Raw genomic sequence first — 17,364 nt, 5'->3', positions numbered from 1 at the left:
AGTGATTAGGGCCTTAGAATAAGCCTCTAGCTCCTAGAGAGACAACTCACCACTTATTCATTTGGGCCAATTCACAAAGCCTAGAAAGATTAAACATCCATGCTGGGAAGACAAGCGAATGCAGACGGTGAAAAAGAAATAAAAATTCTTTAAAAACTCTTAGATGACTTCATTATTTTTTCCACAAGGAAACTTTAGGAAAGTGTTTAGTTAGAGAAAAACCCACATTGACCTTTCTCTAAACCCTTAATCTTTCCTTTGTGGTGGCACTGCTTTGTGGTAAGCGGATGGCTTTGCTCTCCTCTTTTCACTGAGAGCTGATAAAAAAAAGGCTCTTGAGAAACACTTTTAGTTCCAAAGAAACAACCCCATGAAACTGTTAAATATGAGACTCCATCCAACTGAATGTTCCAAAATATGTACAGTTTTAAGATTAAAAGATTACGGCCAAATTTTAGTAAACAAGACAGGCACACAAATTTATACAAACAAACAACAGATGTCTAAATTTGAACTATCTTATTTGTGAGTAAAATTGTTATTTGCATCCAGATATCAGGTAGTTAGATGGCTAAATTATCTTTTGTAACTTCAATTGATTGCACCTGTAAAAACCAAGGGGCCAAAAAACTTGCAGGCCACATTGAGGTTTACTGTTAGGATAATAGTAAAAAGAGGCAGTAGAAAGAGAATTTAAATGATAGCAAATATACTTTAAAAAATTCAAAACTAGTCATCTCCTGAGCATCCTTTGCTAGGAAAATGTATGTTGCTTTCATATTTTTTACAATGCACTTAAGTTTTTTAAAAATACTCTAGGGCTGGGATTTCCAAAAGTGCCTAAGGACCTGATTTTTAAAGGTTGACCTCAATGGGAGTTAGGTGCCTACGTGCTTTTGAAAATTCCACTAAGCATCTATCTGTATTTTTAGGTGCCTAAATGCCTTTAAAAATCTGGCCCTAACCCTCTGCCCGCACTGGAAAGTGAAAAGACAAAACTTTTGTTGTTCAGAGGTGTTATAAAAAACAGCACCACCCTCCCCCCCAAAGACAAAAGTTTTGTCAACGAGTGCAGGTGTGAACAGTGCTTTGTCCTGCCTTAACACTGCTAGTTGGAGGTGGAAGTTTTTTGTTGCCAGGAGAGCTCTCTCCTGCTGACAAACAGCAGCTACATTGCGCACCTTTTAGCGGCACGGCTGTAGCTGTGTAGTACAGACATGGCCTAAGGTGACTTAGGAGCAAAAGTCTCATTGAAAGTTAATGGATCCAAGTGACTCAGGCACTTTTGAAAAAAATTACATGCCTCGATTGTAAATAGTTCCACCTGGGACTTTAGCTGGATAATAAGTTTTCTGCTACTCCCATTCCTATACCAGGTATTGAGGAAGGTGAGAAGGAACAAAGCTCTCATTATGTTAATATTCCAAGAAGGCCTCAGTGATGGACCCTTATCATTAACACACTAAGGCTTCCATTAACAGACTTCTTGTGCAGAAGCCCAGTACACCTCACCAGTTTTCTAGTCTTGACCATCAAAGTCTCAAGAACACTTTCATTCCTGTGGCACTTGAGAAAAGTTTATTTCTTTTGTACTCTGACAGAAGGAATGAGGAAACTCCTGTCACTGGTGGTTTAGGTAGAAACACAAACAAACAAGAGAAATAGATCTTAAGGATGCTGAAAGAGTGGACTATTCAGGGAATTGGCCTTTTACCTATGTTTAAATCCAGCCTAGTCAAGTTTCTACTAGATACGTATCCACAGCTCAAAAACAAATATCACAATTAGCATTCTTCTTGATAGTCTAATAAAGTAGCTTGAAATTCTATTTCACCCTCTCTTTTGCGGCCAAACAGATTATTTCAATCTCTAGACCAGCCAATTGAAATTAATACAAATCTAGCCCAGTGTTCTATATGGCAGCTGTGAAACTAATCAGTTTTGTTCATTTCATTTTTCTGGTACTGCTTGGGAAAAGTATGAGCATCAGGAGAAGCACCAGCTCTATCTGAAAGCTCAGAGCACTGCATCAGTTCACACTAGGAAAACTAACTTTAGAACCATAAGGACAAGAAACTCAACAGTTTTTAAATCAAAACTTAAAGTGCAGAAATCAGTACTTTAGGTTTCCACAGTCATCAGGGAGAGCTTCCCACTAGTCATCAGTGAGTGGGCAAGAGGATTTTTTCAAACCTACAGATTGGTAGTTTTCAACGTGTGGTACACAGACCTCAGGGGGTCCCAAAGACTATGTCTGAGATTTCCAAATTTGAATTTTTTTAGGGGTCCGCAAATGAAAAAAGGTTGAAAAACACTGCTTTAGAGTCATAATGATAAATAGATTTTAAGGCCCAAAGGGACCAATATGATAATCTAATCTGGCCTCTAGTATAACACCAGCCATGGAACCTCACCAAGTAATTTCAGCAGCAAGCCCATAATTTCTGTTTGAGCTATCACATATCTTTAAGAAAACAACCAGTCTTAATCAAAAGACTAAGTGATTAAGAAACCACGACATCCCTCAGTAAATTGTTCTAACGGTTAATTACTGCTCCTCACTGTTAAAAACACCCACCTTATTTCTAATCTAAATTTGTTTAACTTCAGCTTCCACCAATTAGATCTCCTTATTTCCTTTTCTGCTAGTTTAAAGAACTGACTACTATTAGAAGTCTCTTCCCAATGCAGGAACCTGCAGAATGTGATCGAGTCACCTTTTACTCTTCTCTTGGATAAACTAAATAGATCAAGTTTCTTAAGTATCTCACCATAAAGCATCTCTTCCTGTACCTCTTTTCTGAATACTTTCCGAACAGGATGTTGAAAAATTGAAGCATGGACACCAGAACTGGACGTAATATTCCAGTAATCATCTCACTAATGCCATATATTGACTTGACATTCCCCTGCTTATGCCTCCAAGGACCACAGTCACCTTGTTAGCTATGGTATCATGCTGGGAGCTCATGTTCAGTTGGTTATCTACCATAACCCTTAAGTCCTTTCCAGTATCATTGCATTACAGGGTACTCTCCTCCATCTTGTAAGTCTGACCTACATTTTTTGTTCTTAAATATATGACCTTGCAATTGGCTCTATTAAAAACATTGTTCAGATTTGCCCACCTTAACCAAGTGATCCAGATTGATCTGTATAACTGACCTGTTTCCATTGTTATTTACAATTCCACCAATATTTGTGTCATTTGCAAATTTTACCAGCAATTACTTCACAGTTTCTTCCAGATCACTGAGAAATATATTGAATAGCATGTGGCCAAGAACAGATCAGTGTGGGATCCCACTAGAAACACTCCCATAAAATGACTCTTAACTTGCAATTACTTTCTGAACGTTATCAGTTAACCAGCTTTTAATCCATTTAATGTGGGCTACATTGATTTTGTACAGTGTTGGTTTTTTCTAAATCAGAATGTCATGAAGGACTAAGTTAAATGCTTTACAGGTCTTAGTACAAGACTTTAAAGAACACTAATAAAAATGGATTTTCCTCTGACATATAGCACTCAAAGCATTAAGGAAAGAGTGAAATTCTGGCAATGTACTGACAATCCTATGCATTCATAAATCATGTTTCAGGTTCCAAAATATAATGAGATTGCATTAAGGTTTTTTAAAATAAATTTTGGGAACTTCTAATCTGTCTCTAGGTATTGGAGCCTTTAGAGACTATCTCTTGAAGCTCTAACCACAACTTTCCATCTAAAAATAAATTAAGTAAACTGAGATTCTAATGTAACAACGGGAATCCAGGTGCTGGAGCTTTAAGAAAAATGACAAGAGCAGTGATAAAATTGTGAGACTTGGTAGCACTGGTGACCTGAAATTTTGCTTTCTGCATCTCACACCCACCTGTTCAGGATAATAATTGAAGCAGAAATGCTTATTCAATAGCATCTGGTAAATGCACAAGTGTTATTTCAAGCTGGCAGAAGGTTTCCTGAATCAAGATCTTTCTTCCTACTCCAGCCCAAAGGCTTTGTGCAGTGAGAACTGATTTTAACTGAACAAAAGGACATGTTTTCCACTCTTTAAGCTTTTCAAATGAACAACCTGATCCATCTAAGGTAGCCTTAGAGACTTTAAAACCACTTTAAAATGTCTCCTTGAGCATAAACAGATATTCTAATACACATCATCTTCATCTCATGAGCAACATTTAAGCCCTCTTTGATATCCAGATGACAGATGTTAGAGCTGATTCCACTTTGATGACAGATTAAGGCAGAAACTGGGCAAAGCTCAAACCCATTTCCAGTGAAACTATGTGTTTATCCCTGGGTAGTAGAATGAGGACACACAGGAAACATTGTGTGTGTTTGTATTTATTACATACATGATGGAGAAAGAAAAACAATTTTAAAAGCTAAGGATTGCTAATTCCAACATGTAATGCACCATCAAAAGTGTTGGACTGGAATGAATCCAAGAGGACACAGACACCAAAAGCTGACAGAATAGGAACACTAACCAGGTTCAATTTCCCTAAAGGAGTCTGGCCTGAAGATACTCCATGGATACACAGATTGTAAGGTCTGAAGGAACCACTGTGATTATCTAGTCTGACCTCCTGCTTAACACAGGTCATAGGACTTCTCTAAATTAAATTCTGTTTGACTAAAAGCACAACTTTAATCAAAATCAGATGTTTTTCTTAAAGAATTTCCAGAGATGGAAAATCTAGCCTCACCCTTGGTAAGCTGTTCCAATAGCTAATCACCCTCATTATTAAAAATTTGCATTTTATTTCAAGTCTGAATTTGTCTAGCTTCAACTTCCAGCCATTTGATCTTGTTATATCTTTATTGGATAGATTGAAGAGCCTTCTATTATCAAATATCTATTCCCCATGTAGGTACTTACAGACTGTGATTGTCACCACTTAACTTTCTCTTTGACAAGCTAAATAGATTGAACTCCTTGAGTTTTTCACTATAAAGCATATTTTCCAATCCTTCAGTCATTTTTGTGGCTCTTGTCTGAACCCTCTGCATTTTATCAACATATTTCTTGAATTGTGGACACCAGAACTAGACACAGAATTCCAATAGCAGTCATACCAGTGCCAAACACAGAGGTAGGGACCAGAAGACAATTGATAACCTCTGGTTCTTGCTTCTCAGAGCACTATGACCCATTACTTAAGCTTTAAGCACTCTCAGAGCTTAAACAGTTGTATTTACACTTTTTGTTGTTTAAGTAATTTCAGCAAGGTGCTCAGATATCATGGTGCTGGATGCCAAACAATTCAAATCAGATCACACTGATAACCTATATGCCATCTCTCCTTCAAAAATTCCAAGTTCTAAATTAGAGAATGATTTCTGTGGCAGAAACCCGTGTGTTCACACTACTGAGGGCAGGGGAAATACAAGAGGATGGAATTCCAAATTTTATAAAGCTTTTCAGAGGTGACTTAGAATTTAAGAGGTGGCTTAACACATTCAAGATGTTTATTAGTAGAGTATGATGATGACGATGATTATGATGAAGTGCATTTATATACCATCTTTCATCCTGAAAGATACCAAATCTCTCTATAAAGAATTGCTTCATCCGCAAATGAAATACAAACACTGTTTAACAGTGCAAAAGAACGGTAACACTTCAGGACAGGAAGTGAAGAATAATATTCACGTGAAACGACAAGGAAAACATTTAATAGATTTATAGATTCCAAGACCCAAACAGATTATTATGATAATCTAATCCACCTTCTTGTAAAACACAGGCCATAGAATGTCCCCAAATAATTCCTAGAATAGATCTTTTAGAAAAACATCCAAGCTTGATATAAAATTTTCAGTGATGAGGAATCCACTATGACCCTTGGTAAATTGTCCAGCAATTAATTACCTCACTGTCAAATATTTATGCCTTATTTCCAGTATGAATTTGTCTAGTTTCAACTTTCATCCATTGAATCATTTTATACCTTTCTCTGCTAGACTGAAGAGCCCATTATTAAACATTTGTTCATCATGTGGATATTTATAGATTAATCAAAACACTCTTTAACTTTCTCTTTGTTAAGATGAATAGATTGAGCTCTTTGAGTCTATCACTACAAAATAGGTTTTCTAATCCTTCAGTCAATCTCATGGTTCTTCTCTGAACTCTCTGATTTTTCAACATCTTTCCTGAATTGTGGACATCAGAACTGGACACAGCATTAGTAGCAGTCACACCAGTGCCAAATACAGAGGTAAAATAAGCTCTGTACTTCTACTCACAATTTTCCTGTTTATACATCCCAGGATCACATTAGCTCTTTTCGCGATAGCATCATATTGAGAGCTGAGGTTCAGCTGATTATCCACCACTACCCACAAAGCTTTTTCAGAGTCACTGCTTCGCAGCAATGACTCACCCATCCTGAATGTATGGCCTAGGTGTATACATTTACATTTACCCATATTAAAAACACACAGTCTGAAATACCAAGGTACAAAACATACAGGAATGACAGAACAGGTGATGCTGGTGGGGCAGTGGCACTATATGTGAAAGAAAGCATAGAGTCAAACATAGTAAAAATCTTAAATGAATAAAACTGTTCCACAGAACCTCTATCACTAGAAATTCCATGCTTGAATAATAAGAGTATAGCAGTACAAATACACTACTGACCACCCGACCAGGATGGTGACCATACTTGTGAAATGCTCATGGAAATTAGAGAGGCTATAAAAATAGAAAACTCAATAATAACGGGGGATTTCAACTATCCCCACATTGACAGAGTGCATGTCACGGGATGGGATGCAGAAATAAAGTTTCTAGGCACTATTAATGACTACTTCTGGGAGCAGCTAGTCCTGGAACCCACCAGGGAAGAGGTAATTCTTGATTTAGTCATAAGTGGGCAACAGGATCTGGTCCAAGATCTCAATATAACTGAACTGCTGGGAAAAGCAACCATAAGATAATTAAATTTAACATTCTTGTGTGTGGGAAAATATCAAAGAAGTCTGTCACAGTAACATTTAACTTCAGAAAGGGGGAACTATACAAAAATGAGGGAACTAGTCAGAAATTAAAAGGAACAGTCACAAGAGTGAAATGCCTGCAAGCTGCATAGATATGTTTTAAAAATACCATAATAGAGGCTAAAATTAATTGTATACTACAAATTAAAAAGAATAGTAAGAGGACAAAAAATGCCACCATGGCTAAACAACAGAGTAAAAGAAATATTTAGAGGCAAAAAGGCGTCCTTTAAAATTTGGAAGTCAAATCATACTAAGGAAAATAGAAAGGGGCATACACTCTGGTAAGTCCAGTGTAAAAGTATAATTAGGCAGGACAAAAAAGAATGTGAACAGCAATTAGCTAAAGACTCAAAAACTAACAGCAAAAACAAAATGTAAGTACTTCAGAGGCAAGAAGGGGGGCTGCAAAGAATCTAGGGGGCCACTGGATGACCAAGTGCTAAAGGAGCACTCAAGAAAGACATGGAGGAGAAACTAAATGAGTCCTTTGCATCATTCTTCACTGCAGAAGATATGAGGGAGATTCCCATACCTCAGCCATTCTTTTTAGGTGACAGATCTGAGAAACTGTCCCAGATTAAGGTGTCACTGGAGGAGGTTTTGGAACAAATTGATGAATTAAACAGTAATAAGTCACCAGGACCAGATGGTATTCACCCAAGAGTTCTGAAGGAACTCATATATGAAATTTCAGAGCTCACAACTGTGGTATGTAACCTAACATTTAATCAGCTTCTGAACTAGATGACTGGAGGATAGCTAATATGACGCCAATTTCTTTAAAAGGCTCTAGAAGCGATCCTGGCAATTACAGGCTGGTAAGTCTAACTTCAGTACCAGGCAAATTTGCTGAAACTACAGTAAAGAACAGAATTATCGGACACATAGATTAACACAATTTGTTGGTGAAAAGTCAACACAGCTTTTGTAAAAGGAAATCCTGCATCACCAATCTATTCAAAACTTTTGAGGGGATCAACAGACATTTGGACACGGGTGATCCAGGAGATATAGTGTACTTGGACTTCCAAAACACCTTTGACAAGGTTCCTTATCACAGGCTCTAAAACAAAGTAAGCAGTCATGGGATAAGAGGGAAGGTTCTCTCATGGATCAGTAACTGATTCAAAGGCAGGAAACAAAGGATAGGAATAAATGGGCCAGTTTTCAGAATGGAGAGAGGTAAATAGTGGTGTTCTCCAGAGACCTGCATTGGGACCAGTGCTCATAAGTGATCTGGAAATGGGGGTAAACAGTGAGGTGGCAAAGTCTGCAGATGATACAAAATTATTCAAAATATTTAAATCCAAAGCTGACTGTGAAGAGCTACAAAGGGGTTTCACAAAACTGGGTAACTGGGCAACAAAATGTCAGATGAAATTCAGTGTTGAGAAATGCAAAGTAATGCATATTGGAAAACATAATCCCAAAATGATGGAGTCTAAATTAGCTATTACCACTCAAGAAATTGACCCTGGAGTCATTGTGAATATTTCTCTGAAAATATCCACTCCACGTGCAGCAGCAGTCAAAAAGGTTAAACAGAATGTTAGGAATCGTAAGGAAAGGAATAGATAATAAGAGCGTAAATGACATAATGCCACTATAGAAATCCATAGTATGCCCATAACTTGAATATTAAATGCAGTTCTGGACACCTCATCTCAAAAAAAGATATATTAGAATTAGAAAAGGTACACCAAAGAGTAGCAAAAATGATTAAGGGTATGGAACAGCTTCCATATGAGGAGAGATTAAAAAGACTGGGAATATTCATCTTGGAAAAGAGATGACTGAGAGTTGATATGACAGAAGCCTATAAAATCATGAATGGTGTGGAGAAAGAGAATAAAGAAGTGTTATTTACATATCTTAACATAACACAAGAACCAGGGGTCACCCAATGAAATTAATCAGCAGTAGGTTTAAAACAAACAAAACTACGTACTTCTTCATACAACACACAGTCAGTCTGCAGAACTCATTAGCAGAGGATGTTATGAAGGCAAAAACTGTAAATGGATTCAAAAAAGTATTAGACGAAGTTCATGGAGTACATATCCATCAATGGCTATTAGCCAAGATGGTCAGGGATGCAACCGCATTTTCAGGGTGTCCCTAAGTCTCTGTCTTCCAGATGCTGGGACTGGATCATTCAGTAATTGTTCTGTACTGTTCATTCCCTTTGATGCATTTGGCATTGGCCAGTGTTAGAAGATAGGACACTGGGCTAGATGGACCTTTGGTCTAACTCAGTATGGCCATTCTTATATTGTTTGCTTGCACCCAATTTACCCACAAATCCAGATAGTACTGTGAATCAGTTACCCATCTTCTTAATTATTTCCTCAATTTTTGTGTCATCTGCAAACTTCATCAGTGATGATTTTATGTTTTCTTGCAGGTCAATTGATAAAAATGTTAAATAGCATAGGGCCAAGAACCAGCCCCTGTGGGACCCCACTGGAAGCACCCATTTTACGACTATTTCCCATTTATAATTATATTTTGAGACCTATCAGTTAGCCAGTTTTTAATCCATTTAATGTGTGCCATGCTAATTTTATCTCTCTCTAGTCTGTTTAATCAATAAGTTGTGCAATACAAGCAGAGATAAAAAACAACAATTACTCATGCTGCAATCTAGTAAGGATACATCTTTTGCACAATGAGCCATCAGATTTTTATTTATTTGGATTTACACAAAAAAATAAAAAAAGAAGTACCTATCTCAAGCTCCAGGTGTCTGACACAAGTTACATTAATGAAAAAAATTAAATAGTTGCTTACCCTTGACAGTCAACAGGATTGAACTGTTTTAAAGACTACAAATGTACAAAGTAGCCAGTTTTATGTCTCAGAAAAAAGACGACTGGATAGTGCTCTCCAGCTGGACAGTGCTCTTGAGTATTTTGGTATTGCCCCAGCATGATGTTCAATCAGAAGGAAAACTGTGGACTAGTAGATCAACAATACCACTACATGCAGCATTCAGGTTTTCCATCTACGTACAAGATATATCAACTACATACAAAGAAATCAGCACTTCAGATAAGATCACAGCCCTAGATGATATGGTTAGAAAAACATTTTTGTGGAGAATGAGAAATATAACCCTTTTAGTCAGTAGATTGTCCAATAAGGCTGTGATATCTTTTTTTCAATCGTAATATATTTGGGTTCCTTTAAATAATTATAAGTACTCTTTGAAAAAAAGTTTTTAAAACTTTTCTTACAGTCACTGCTCCTAAAATATTACAAGGGACTTCCTCTTTCTACGCTAGTAAAGTACTGTGGATAACCCTGGAGCCCAAATCAACTCTGCGGTCTAATAATCATTTTTACAGTCAACACTGTGAAATCTGAAAAGCTCTTCAAAAGATTGCTTTGGACCTATTGTCATTTCAAGATAATTTTTACTACTCAGAATTGCCAATGTTCTTTCCAGATCTTTCAAATGAGGTGGCTCTCACAGAGCAGAAAAGAACTGAATAAGGAAAGCATGAAACCTAGCCAATAGTTTACAGGCTCCTTCTGGCATCTTGGATGTTCTGCAGGTCCCAGCCAAATAATACTTCCAGCAAGCAATGTCACTGAAAGATGGAGAATCAGTCTAAACTTAGATGAATATAACCTACCTATTCACACTCACAGCCAAAGGTGATGTTACAAGATGAGAAAACTACACGCCAGATTTTCAACAATACTGAGCAGTTCCTGCTCCCATGAGTTCAGACAGTGTTGCTGGTGCTCAACACTTCTGAAAGTCAGGCCCAATATAGCTAGTCATACTGAATGCAGATTGTGGACAATTTAACCAAATCCTGGGCCGCACTGACAGATGACGCTATTTTCTATGCATCTGACGAAGTGGGTATTCACCCACAAAAGCTTATGCTCCAATACTTCTGTTAGTCTATAAGGTGCCACAGGACTCTCTGTCGCTTTTTATAGATCAAGACTAACACGCTCTGATGCTATTTTCTAAGTTCTATAACAGCTTCCACTTGACTTAGAACCATTATAAATATAACCCTTCCTAAAGTATGGACTCTTTCTTTTAGCAATTGCAGGATGGGATTTCTTTCTGAAAAGGTGACAGGTATGGACTTGGGATTCTGAGAAGTAAGCAGAAGGAATCAAAGGTTTAATTTCCAACTTTTGCTGCTGCCTAAATCACAACAGCAAATGGGTTAGAACAACAGTTGGCTCATACACAGAGAGACTTCATCAATTCTCTGCTCTCTGCACACCATATTACAACTCAACAAAACGAAAGTATGCTTCACAGTACACATAGTACTAATCATCATATAGAGAGAGACTCTTATAAGTATTGTATTATAAGAAAGGCTAATAATACAATACAGATTTTTAAAAGAAAATACAAGATGAAGAAGAGCCTCAAGAAAAAACAGTTTCTACTGAAATATAATGGAGAAAACGAAGACCACACTACAGCATGAAATACAGAGCAAATAAACTCATGTTTGGAATCAAACTAAAAAGGAAGACAAGATTGCAAATATATAAGGATCAAATATATATATATATATATACACACACACACACACACACACACACACAACAGCAATCAGATTACAAAATTCACCACAATTATAAAAAACACTATAACATTAATAGAAAGAAATGGTTTAGGTTTGGATGGATGAGAGATGCAACTCCTTGGCTAATCTCTGCTAAGGCTGGGATGTGGTCTACATAAACAATTTCCATTATGTCATCCTAATGAGACACCAAGTTGTAAAACACATAGACAAATATAATATAGCAGGAAGGCTTCTGTAAAGGAATATTCTGCTGTTCCAGTGTATTACAATTCTTCCAGTGAATCAGCATGTTCGTGGATGAGAAAGGGCCAATTTATTTGGAAATGCAAAAAGTCTTAAATTAAGTCAAATTGTAGGAGGCTATTATGGAAATTAAGTACCCAGAGTTAAAGTTCTGCCATAGATCAAAAACCATTTAAGAGATAGAAATCAAAGTGCTGGTCTAAGTGACTAATTGTCAGGATGCAACGAGTGTGAGCAATGCAGGGGCCACTAAGGATCTGCAATAGGAGTGATATTTAATATAACTATTAGAAGTGGGTGGAGAGAGAAATTGAGAGAGACAAGAGGTGATCTGACAGAGGTATATAAAAATTAGTGCTATTGAGAAGGTAAATCAGATGATCCTCTACCCTCTCTCATAATAAAAGATGCAGGGATCATCCACTGAAATTGAAAAGCTAGCAACCATTGATAAAAAGGAAATACTTAATTTTTTAATTATTCAAGCAAAGAACTTAGTGGGAGGCAAAAAGAGAGATTAAACACACACAAATAACAGTACCACCAAAAGTTATTCATTACACATGATAAACATTTATAAGGAATGGATTCCTTTATGCTTCAGAACGTAAGTCAACCACTAACTGCTTGAAGCTAGGAATAAACTTCCACATAAGTATGTAATTAAAAACTTGTCCATGATGGGGGGGTTTAACACTTCCTCTGCAGCATCTTGTCTAGCTACTCTTTATGTTCCTCTACAGTAGCTATTTAAAACTACAATACATAGGGCCAGAAATTCAAAATGATACCATGGAGGTTTCCTTCACTGGGTTGGAATAAACTAAAAAGTGTTTCATACAACCGTATTCTTTTTTTTATTTTAATAAACCTACGTCTCCCTTGCTCACCCTCACCAAACTCACACAGTAACTGATAAACTAAATGTCTTTCTTTTGTACTGAATATGCAGTAAGTTTCTTGTGAACTCATACCAGAACATGCAGCCCAGATTCAGAAGCTAACTCAGGACATCAGTTGTTAATGGGAAGGCAGCTTGCTGTACATTTGCTATGTTTCTGCTGAGCACAAAGGACAGAGTTGCTTTCATGGCATTTTACAGGAAGATCATGGGCCAAATTCTGACTCAACATACTCAAGGGCAGATTTTTATACAGGATGTAAATCAAGACAGAACTTGGGCATATTTTTCCCCTTCCAGCTAGTACAGGAATTGTCATGGAAGAAGTTCTTTAAAAGTAAAGATAATATTAACTATCTAAAGTCTCAAAGTCAAGAAGCCAAACTGCAAATACTAGTCAAAAATAAGGCGGGGTTAGCTATATTAAAATTAAAGTAGGCAACAGCTTCTTTTTCAGTTAATGTCTTCTGAAACAAAGTATCAAATGTCTCTGCTTTCTGACACATGTAAGTGAAAGATTTAGAGAAAAGCCTCCATTAAAATATCTATTTTTATAACAAAGTTTTAAAAATTATTTTAAAAAGTACTTCAAAGTAACTGCAAACTGATTTAGGTAAAAACCTTTCATAAAATCATCTTCTGCAAGAAGGCTGAAAATTTATATAAACTTAGCATTTTTTTCAGAAAATGTCAGCAATAGAGATAGGAAAAAAGATATCGATGGCTGTCACTGAAACTGGACTGTACAGTGCTTTGGACAGCACTGCAAATTCCTCAAGAAAAAGGCTAAGATCTATAAGCATTCTCACTGCCAAGTGCTCTCAAATTAAATCAGTTTGAAGCGGTTTTCATTAAGATGGATTGAGTGTGCCATCGTGAGAAACACTCTATCAAATGTAGTATTTTACTTAGTGATTAACTATATACCAGCTGATGGAAGCTCCCCAAATCCTTCATAATCCCACCACTCCAATAAACATTTAATGAGTATATAAGTTCAAAAAGCCTAGCAGAGGATTTAAACCTTCAATCTTGTTTTTATTTACTCTTGGAACTCAATTTCTCACTTCAAGTGAAGAATGCTGCTGCTTGAAGCTCATCTGTTGCCCTGGCAAAATTAAGTGTCTCTCACGGTATAAATTAGAACATGGAATATTTAGCTTGCAATTTCTTTAAAAAATTTCCTTAATTAAAACATCATAGTTTCAGTCATTTTATAAAACTTAACATTATAAAAAATGGAATAAAGTGTCCACTTTTTTTCATTTTGAGTTATCAAATAATATTGAAAAGATTTTTTGCAGTGGCAAAAAGGTACAATATCATCAAACTTTACTTATTTCACAATCATTTTTAAAGTTCAAAATGTTGAAATGTGATATAAATTAATGTAGCAACTTAATATGTGGGTTTAAATACAAAAATGTATCAATAGTTCAGCCTTTATCAATATTTCAGCCACTGTTTATAAACAACATTTCTAAGAAAAAGGTAATAAAAATAGTAAATTACTAAACATATCAGATAATCTTGGTAAGGATCTGGTCTGAACCCAATGGAAAAATACTGGAAATAGACTGCATCTTCCATATCCTACATGTTAGTAGTATATGAAAAGTATTTTGAAGATGAACATTCAGTTGGGTTATACTGTAATAAAAACCCCTTTGGAGGTATAAAATGATGTTTCTGAGAGCTAATAAAACGCCCGTTGTTTTTATAATTATACACTTTTAGCTACTTCCGATGAGATGTCTAAATTGAACTCTCTAAATCAAGCATCTTTTTATATTGATTCACTTGCCTCATTGCCAACATGCTTTAGCATCCATCACTCCTAGGAGTCACGATCAATTCTTATTTTGCTACTGAAGTGTTCTAGAGCAATCTATGCTCTGTCAACCATGTAAATTAATGAAACTAGACTCCAAATTTCAAGAAACTTGTTGGGGTGTGCAAACATGTCAAATAAATGTTAGTTTAGAGCAAGTAGTGGAGATTTTGTTACAAGGAATACTTATAGACCATTTCAATATGAGTAATTCAAGAGAGACAAACACACTTTGTTTGCACATTTCTTTTGGGACCAATATCAAGACAGTTAAAGGATGAATAAAAGCTGCTTAAGCTTTTTATTGGTGCTTTAGTCTTTATCTAGGTGTTGACTTTTACAGGTGAGCGAGTACTTACCCTCCTAGATCCAGGACCCCAGGCCTTCATTCAACTATTCTCTTTCTTATTTTATGAAAATACTACTTTTCCAAGTGGATATGGAACATCAGAACCCTGAGGTGTCTATCTGGCTGAATAGAAACCTTAAATTCCAAACTATAGTACTATTCTGTATTTAAGTAAATGCTGTACCAACACAAAAGGCAGCACATTCCCTGCCCCAATGACCTTACAATCGAATTAGTAAATTTACAACTTTATCAGCCATTATTTAAAAGAGATACCAATATACAGCTTTGTCACTGTCAGCCACGAGGCTCCCAAACAGTGATATCTAGTGAAAGGAGACCAAAACTTATAGAAAAAAGCCTTTAGAAGCTCAGATGACTGCTAGAACTTTGGCTAAAGCCGTTAAAGCCTGGAATCGGTTATGTAAGCAAGGCCAGTCCATGACAAAAGAGAACAGTTGGCAAGCCTGAGTTATCCCCGTAATTCCCATAACACGCAGGGTGAACATTTCAGTCAATCACATAAAAGTATGAACATGTTTACTAGTAATGTAGCAAAAACATAACTTTTTTGGCATAGTGTCAAAGGTAATAGCTAGCCCTTTTATCACTTTCCTTCTAATATAAACAATGTAACGTTAACACACACTTACATCTCTGGCTTTCCCATAGAAGGCTTCTTGAAAAGCAGCCTCTAGTGACCCAATAAAATAAACAGGATGGCAGTCACCATATCTATTTGAAAATCACAAAGATTCAATTAATAAAAATAAAGTGTAAGTAATTTTTTTCAGTTTCAGCTCTGTTTAAATTCATTTTAAATACATGCATTGGCTAAACTCTTAAATATCTCCTCTGCCCTCTGAAGTTTTTGTATAGGATTGCTGACCTTATGAACTTGTCTATCATAACAACTGCCTTCTCTCACAAACTGCTCGATTTTGAAGTTAATATGTAAATTTTAAGTACTATTTCTCAATCATAGTTTTATTTCTCCTCACTATAATATTTTTACTGGTTGATTGAGTGTTATTCTTGTTTAATAACATCTTAGTTATATCACAAAGATATGGAAAGCTTTTCATCACAAAGGAGCCACAAATGCTTTATAAAAATTAACATGGTATGCAAACTATACACCGGGTTCACTTTATTGGCTGCCAAAGGGTGCCACTTGTGTGGTGAAATAAAGAACTGTTTAATAGTAAATTGTTTCAGTATGTTGTATATAAATTCTCAAAAGCAGCACTTTTACACATTCAACTAGTAATTTTTATTATTTAGCTATTCTTAAAACTCTCATAGCAACTAAGTATATTATCTTCCAGTAGCCATCAATTTTTCAGTTAGAAAGAGCTCATTTACATTAAATTAACAGTGCTACTGTTTATAGTCAGTATCTTCGTTATCCCTCTACTCCCTTGTAGAATTCAGGAGTGATACAAAGCAAGTGGCCTCTCAATTAAAGACAGAACCTGCCATCTTAACTCACACTGAATAGTATCTTACTCCACAAATGGTCTTTCATTCAAGTCAATGTAAGTGAGATAGAATCTGGCCCTACATGCCTATGCCAGATAAGGAAATATTTATATTTATTTTACTTTTACTTGAATTGCCTGCTAAATTATAGTTACAGTGCAACACAAATCACTGTCTGTCTTACACAGTTAATAGCTTAAGTTTACCTTGAGGAAAATTCTGCCGTAAATTGTAATAAGGCATCTCCTTCATTTTCAGCATTTTCTGGCACTTAAAAAAACAAGTATAAATATACATTGAATTGACCTGGAGGAAATAATTTTTAATAACACAAACCCCAAAAATTATTTTTTGCTTCCTTAATTTTTCATATTTACAACTTTCGAAGTGCCCAGGAGGAAAGTTCATAAGTTCCATCAAAGGTTACTGATAGGATGACCTTTTGGTTGAACACAGAATTTCCAGATTCTTCCACGAATATATCCAGGGCCATTCTAAACGGTCAAGTTCTAAGCTCACTTGTAGTGTGGCACATCACTGATCTGGATTTCATCTTCTCTTTGGATCTATTCTAACATATTAGAATAAAGAAGCCTCCTTGGAAGAATTGAGAAACCATTTCATTAGTGAAAAATCTTTAACTTGTGAATTATCTTAAAATAAATTTCAGCACTCTGACTTAGTGACATAATTAGACCGTAAGTATGAGCCTATATTGCGATAAAAGGCCTGTGGCACAGGCGTGGCTGGCTGGGCTCGTGAGGCTCAATCTGCCTGGCTATAAAACTGCAGTGTAGATGTGCTAGCTCTGATTGGAGACCAGGTGCTAAGACCCCGTGATGATGGAAGATCTCAGAGTCTGGGCTCCAACCCAAGCCTGAATGTCTACACTGCAATTTTACAGCCCTGCAGCCTGAGCCTGAATCAGCTGATCTGGGATCCGAGACTCAGTGCTGTGGGGTTTTTAATCGC

At 36.4% G+C, this 17,364-nt stretch overlaps 1 protein-coding gene across 3 annotated transcripts in view; it reads right to left on the bottom strand.

Annotated features, from left to right (window-relative positions):
• The window catches only part of FAF1 (Fas associated factor 1), a 307,409-nt gene that overhangs the window by 87,491 nt on the left and 202,554 nt on the right, over positions 1-17,364 (bottom strand). For all 3 annotated transcript variants that reach the window (XM_030571511.1, XM_030571512.1, XM_030571513.1), the window contains 2 exons: positions 16,599-16,662; positions 15,564-15,645 (listed from right to left, as the gene is read on the bottom strand). In XM_030571511.1, coding sequence (XP_030427371.1) covers positions 15,564-15,645; positions 16,599-16,662 — 146 coding nt within the window. The remainder of the gene's footprint in view (positions 1-15,563; positions 15,646-16,598; positions 16,663-17,364) is intronic.

This window comes from Gopherus evgoodei, chromosome 8, assembly GCF_007399415.2.
Source record: "Gopherus evgoodei ecotype Sinaloan lineage chromosome 8, rGopEvg1_v1.p, whole genome shotgun sequence".
Classification (NCBI taxonomy): Eukaryota; Metazoa; Chordata; order Testudines; family Testudinidae; genus Gopherus; species Gopherus evgoodei.
This window is presented reverse-complemented; position numbering and strand designations above follow the sequence as displayed.